The sequence below is a fragment of the Odontomachus brunneus genome, unplaced genomic scaffold (genome assembly GCF_010583005.1).
Source record: "Odontomachus brunneus isolate Ranch 3 - 2012 unplaced genomic scaffold, Obru_v1 Obru_scaffold_005, whole genome shotgun sequence".
NCBI lineage: Eukaryota > Metazoa > Arthropoda > Insecta > Hymenoptera > Formicidae > Odontomachus > Odontomachus brunneus.
The window spans coordinates 4,150,722-4,156,901 of NW_022639455.1; the positions used below are offsets into that span (position 1 = coordinate 4,150,722).

A 6,180-nucleotide genomic window follows, 5' to 3' on the forward strand; every position below is an offset into this window, starting at 1 on the left:
AATAAAAATAGAAAACGGATCCTCGCGGAATGTGTAGCGCACTTTCTATGTACTATGTCTCTGCATAGTTTTGAACGATAATCGTTACATTTATAGGAATAATGCGTTATCAACTTGTCAACTCGTAAGTACAATAGTAAAAAAAAAAAAATCGCTCGCATGACATCAATCACCGACCCGCATGGCCCTTAAAATTCCATGTTTCTCTTTCTCTCTTTTCCTTTCTCTCGCTCTCTATACATATATATATATATAATAATATATAATAATTACTATATAGCCCTTTCTGTCACGTGAAGTTATCCATCGTAAAGAGGCGGAACATGAGATTCTAATCCCCGTTTTACGTCCAACTGTTTTCTTTCTTTTTAACGTTAAGCTCAATTAACAGCTGAGTCCAGACATATTTGATTCGGTAAACTCAATATATCCATCTTTATCCGTGTAGAACGAGCGCTCGTTTTACACTGCGCGCGATCTCCATTCTTATATCTGAATTATATCATTGAAACCTGAGATGTAAAGTTATTTGTCGAGACAAGCACCGTCTTTTCGCGAAACGAATTTACCGAGGGGATACGTCGCTATGCGTTTTCCGATCGTCAAATCTGACTTGGTACATTATTTAGATTTGTATGCTACTTACACGCGAACTTTGAGAATGGACATCGCGCTCCTCATGCGGACGTGGCTAACAAATTTGTACATTAATTAGTTCCTTATTATTGTCATGGTATATATAGTATCTTGTTAATAAAAATACTAAAATATTATGTATATTATATATTATATATAGATTATTGCATTATGCATTTTTGGTACCGTTACACGTGTTTGGTTTATTTGTCGACTTGCGCTTACCACGAATAGTTTCCTTTCGTTCGCATTAACTAGCTGTTTCTTTTCCCTTTTTCTTCATGACGTAGAATAGAAGATTAATAAAATCTAAAGCTAATCCAGACGATACAACGACACTTGTCTTAATACACGAGTTATCACCCCCATATAATCCCGCGAGATTTCGATTCTTTATTCGAATCAATATCTTACTTTATACGCATTATTAAATCTTTGTGATCTCGCGAGTTTTAGCTTGCGATTCCTATCGTAATTTCCGATTCTTCAAATCGCATCGTTCAAACCATTACTCGCATTTACCTTTCTTTCTTTCTTCGAAGTACGAACTGGCTCAATATACAATGCCATGGTTTTGTTATGTGTGATGTTGCAGCATTTAATACATACTATACTTATAGATTCACGGAACATCGCGATTTTTTTTTTAAATTCGTACCGAGTGGAAGATAGAAAGGCGTTCTAGCGTTTCCTTAGGTTTGTTCTTTCGACTTGAACTGGCTGCACTAGTTCACGAAGTTTGCACTAATGCGTTCTTTCGATCAGAACAGTGCAAGAAAATGTGTTCTTTCGAACAGTGCAGGCTGAACTAGTGCAGCGAGTTCAGTGAACTGACTGCCCTAGGTCTGGAGGTAGAGCAAGCAGTGCAGGGCAGCTAACCGAAAAAATTTAAATTTGTAACCTGTAAAATCGGTATACCTAGTTGACATTACGTAGAAGAAATAATCCGACGACGGAATCTATAAACAGTAAGTAAATACTTAAATATATAATAAATATATAATGTAGATAAATATATAATAAATATATAATGTAGAATGACATAAAAGAAGTATTTAGAATGTTATCCAAACAGCACAAAATATCCGAAAGACATCCTGGGAAGGCTCTTGGACGTTTTTTCGGAGGGATTTGTTGTATGGGTATCCAACACAAAACAGTTTTTAAAAGAAATAGAATTGTTCAACAAAACATAAAATGCTATAAGTGCGAAAACATGACCATAAATTGATCTATGTTATTTAATCCAGCCATGTTGTCCGACATCTTACACTGCTCTAACTTGCTCTTACCCGTTCTTTTCAGACCCATATGTATCTTTGCACTGGTCTGCACTATCTTGAACTTTCTTCAACTAGTACAGTTCCAGTGCAGCCCTAGGTCAGGTCGAAAGAACAAACCTCTGGTGTTTTCACCTTCTCGCAAGATGAAATCTTGGAAGAAAAACTTACGCGTAAAAGATGGAAATACTAGACGTAAGGAGAAAAGACTACCTAGGTAAGCGAGCGAGCCTTAGGTGAGCAGGCGGAGTACTCCTATTCTCTGTAGGGCTTGCAGTAAGAGTAACGATGATTCATATGCTGGCTATAGGAGCCGGAGTGAGAGAAGCGCTTGAGGCACTTGGAGCACTGGAAGGGCTTTTCGCCACTGTGCAGCCGTTTATGTTCAGTCAGATGGTGCTTGTGCTTGAACGCTCTGGGACACTCCACGCATTTGTACGGCCTTTGCCCTGAAATGGTTATAATTTCGAATTAATTTTGCGTAACAAAAATTTAGAAATTTTGTCAATTTTGATTATATTACTAACTAATGGCTGGAAATGGTTAACATTTCGTGGGTTACATATCGAGAAGAGAGAGAGAGAGAGAGAGAAAGAGAGAGATTGCTTATTTTCTAAACCAATTATTTATAAATACATACTGGAAATAGAATATTACCTTTAGATTCGATATACCTGACTGAATATCGGAAAAAAATCGCTCCTTTCGTAAAAAAAAAAATTTTTTTTTTAAATAATTAGATAACAAGTCTCATTACAGCAAGTCGTAGAAGTTTGTGATGGTAGTATAACTATTGACTCACCGGAATGTTCATACTTATGTCTCGCGAGGGAACTGTGTTTGGAAAATGTTTTGTCGCACCGATCACAGAAATAAAGACCTTGCTCGGTTTCCGTTGCTATAGGGGTTGCTTCTGGTTGAGGTGTAGCCTCATTTTCACCTTTCACGTTTGCTTGATTTTGACTCTAACGGATAAGACACGACTTATATTAGGTTTTGTAATAAATAATTTGGGATTTTCCCTCGGAAAATCCATTAGAAAACACGGAATTGCTTATTACACAACCTAATAGAACTCATTTCTGCAAGATTTCAGATATGATAATTTACAAGTTTGTTTAGTACTCAACCAACCAATGAACACATATTACGGACTGAAACATAATATACACCGTGAAACAATATTAGCAGATAAGTTAAAATATCATGTCTAGCTGCAATCAGGCTTCTATTGGCCATTAATTTTCATTAGTTGGTTCTATAATTTTTATCTCTGTTTCTTATTTTTTATTTTTAATCTAATATTACCTTCGCGATTATCTCTCCGATAGGGGGTGTACGCTTGACTTCAAGAGGGTCAGTAGTAGTTTCTTCGTCAATGACGAGAGGCGAATCCTCAAGATCGTCGTTGTCGACGCTCGGAGCTGGATTATCATCCTTCTGCTCACAAGGCGACGAAGTATTTCTACTCGACGTATCGCTTTCTTTGGTCGTCGATATAGCAAGCGCTTCCTTTTTAGAGAGATCCAAAGGTTGCTCGATTACAGTCTGATTTCTCGATATTGTTAAAGGTACCAGACCTGGCATTTTCGACTCCCTTCGGTCCCTGGCTCGAGAATTTTGAAACCAAACCTATAAAACAATTGTATAATTATAATATTATATTATAATTATAATATAATATCTTTAATTTAAATTATTTTTCATTTTAATACATACCTGTACAACACGAGTAGGAAACTTAATATAATCAGCGATCATATTGATCTCTTCTTTCTTAGGACGCGGGTTAATAGCGTAGTAACCTTTCAGAACAGCCAACTGTTCATCATCTATGAGAGACCTAGCTCTCACCCGCCTACCATTGTCGTTGTGAGTTTGATTTCCTTCATCCTCATCCTCCGAATCTACCTCAGAGCTGTCCTCTCTTTTTCTCTTATAGACTGATCTCGACGTCGGTTGATTGACGTTCTCGAGCTTTGCGGCTAAACCTTCACTCTGTGAATCATATTGGTCCGTCGCAGCCCAGTCCGGACAATGTGTCATCTCACTGGACATTTCACTATCTTGATCCTACAAATAAATTTTCGATTTATTGACGTGAGAAAATACTATTGTTCGTGTGATAAAAAAATTCGAGCGAAATAAATATTTGGAGACGGGACTGAATATGGCAAGAATAATATAAAATTAGCTACTTTCTACGGTTGTATCTTAATATATCTTAATGTATCTATCTTAATATATGTTAACAAAATGAAAAAAAAGCAATACAAATTTATTAAAATAGAAAATGTGATACAATATATTGATTCTAACTGGATTAATATCAGCTAAATAATTACCATTTAAAAAAATTAAAATTGGCTCTAATGTATTAAATACAATAAAAAATTAAAGGAAAGAGCATTTAAGAGCCAGGCACAGTTGTTAGAGTACAATCAATATATTACAATGTAACGAAGACTAAAAATACAGATTTACATTTTGACCCGACTTGGGTCCTCTTTTCAAACAAGAAAAAACAATAGGAAAGAAATAAAAGTCAACCGTTGCGGAAGACCAAATCCTAAAGTAAAGCAACACAAAAAAAGTTAAAAAATCGCAAATTAGAATATAGGTCAAACTTGTGTACGAACAAAAGTTATAAATTCTCTCTCCATGGTCAAACCAAAAACGAAAAGTGGCCAACAACGTCTAGGTAGACTAGACAACAACGTTTAGTAACTAAATTTATAATGGCATATTTATATTCTTTGTTGTATTTTCCTTTCTCTGTGCTTAATTGACGTGTATTTTTGTCTTATCCGAATTTTTTCAACTTTTTCTTTCATTTAAATTAAGCATGTTTAATTGCACGGAGGATCATGTCGTTCAACTTAGTTGGTGCTGCATCGTCTACTTAAATGTTGTTGGCCACTTTTCGTCTTTGGTTTGACCATGGAAAGAGGATTTATAACTTTTGTTCATACGCGACTTTGACTTATATTCTAATTTGCGGTTTTTTTAACTTTTTTTGCGTTGGTTTACTTTAAGATTTGGTCTTCCGCAATGGTTGACCCTTGCACTTGTACTTTTATTTCTTTTCCATTGTTTTTTCTGAAGAGGATCCAAATTAAGTCGAAACGTAAATCTGTATTTTTAGTTTTCGTTACGTTGTAATATATTGATTGCACTCTAACAACTGTGCCTGGTTCTTAAATGCTTTTTCCTTTAACTTTTTTATTGTATTTAAATAATTATTATTAACTAATAAATGCTTTCTTCTTTGCCATTCTTTTTCGCGTTGAATTTCGCTAACGCTACGTACTTGGTAATCCTCTTCAAACTCTCGCTTCGTCGTAGACGGAGACGTGGAGACGTAGAGCTTTCGCACGTTCGCTTCTAGCAGTTGCTTCGTGACGGAAGTGTTCACGGTCTCTAGAATCCGCCGGACAGCGTCGAGACCCTGGGAGTCGACTGGCGCAGGGGACTCCTTGCCCTCTGTACCCTCCGTTCCTTCAGAATCCGCTGTTGATGGACTCAATACTTCCTGGTGCGTCTCGAACTGCTCGGTAAGCTCGTCGATTCGCTTAACATGCAACTGATGTAGGAGTTTGCCTAGTGAAGTCTGCAGGAAATAACTTCCCAAGCCGATCATTGAGGGTAGCAAGGACGGCGACATCTCGTAAACACCTGAATATTTGAGTATTTATCTATATAAATTTTTTCAGTGGAAATATCGACGAATGTTATATATGACTTATATTTATTATATATTATATTATTCACAATTTTAGATAAAATAAATATTTCATTTACATATGGTTTTCAAAACTAAAATGCGTAAAATCCATTTATGAGATCCTTTTTGAATATGCGGTCATAGCTAAAGTGGGGTTATAGACTCCATTTTCTAGTTCAGAATATCTGATATATCTTTATAAGCAAGATTCCGATTAGAATTTCACGAAAGTAAAGTCCGTCTGACATTAATCGGAAAATATGGTCTTGTTATTCATCTGAAGTTAATATACGGAAAGCATATTGATATTTCTTTCTTTTAATCATTTATGAGATTCAGAATATCAATACTTTCATATCCTAAAGGTATTTAAAAAAAAGTTATTTCAAATTACTTACTAAATTTTTAGATAAAAGAAATAACAAGAGTACAAATAAATATAAAAAAGTATACATTGAAGAATATATTGAAAAAAGAGAAAAAAAAAGATATATATATATATATATATATATATATATATATATATATATATATATATAT

The 6,180-nt window shown here is 35.1% G+C and overlaps 1 protein-coding gene across 2 annotated transcripts in view; it reads right to left on the reverse strand.

The window, feature by feature from the left end:
• Nucleotides 1-1,904: 1,904 nt before the first annotated feature.
• Nucleotides 1,905-6,180, reverse strand: part of LOC116848402 (zinc finger E-box-binding homeobox protein zag-1) — a 6,039-nt gene continuing 1,763 nt past the window's right edge. For both annotated transcript variants that reach the window (XM_032824471.1, XM_032824480.1), the window contains exons 4-8: nucleotides 5,227-5,591; nucleotides 3,636-3,989; nucleotides 3,225-3,548; nucleotides 2,719-2,881; nucleotides 1,905-2,365 (exon numbers count right to left, since the gene is read on the reverse strand). In XM_032824471.1, coding sequence (XP_032680362.1) covers nucleotides 2,172-2,365; nucleotides 2,719-2,881; nucleotides 3,225-3,548; nucleotides 3,636-3,989; nucleotides 5,227-5,591 — 1,400 coding nt within the window. In that variant the 3' untranslated portion in view covers nucleotides 1,905-2,171. The remainder of the gene's footprint in view (nucleotides 2,366-2,718; nucleotides 2,882-3,224; nucleotides 3,549-3,635; nucleotides 3,990-5,226; nucleotides 5,592-6,180) is intronic.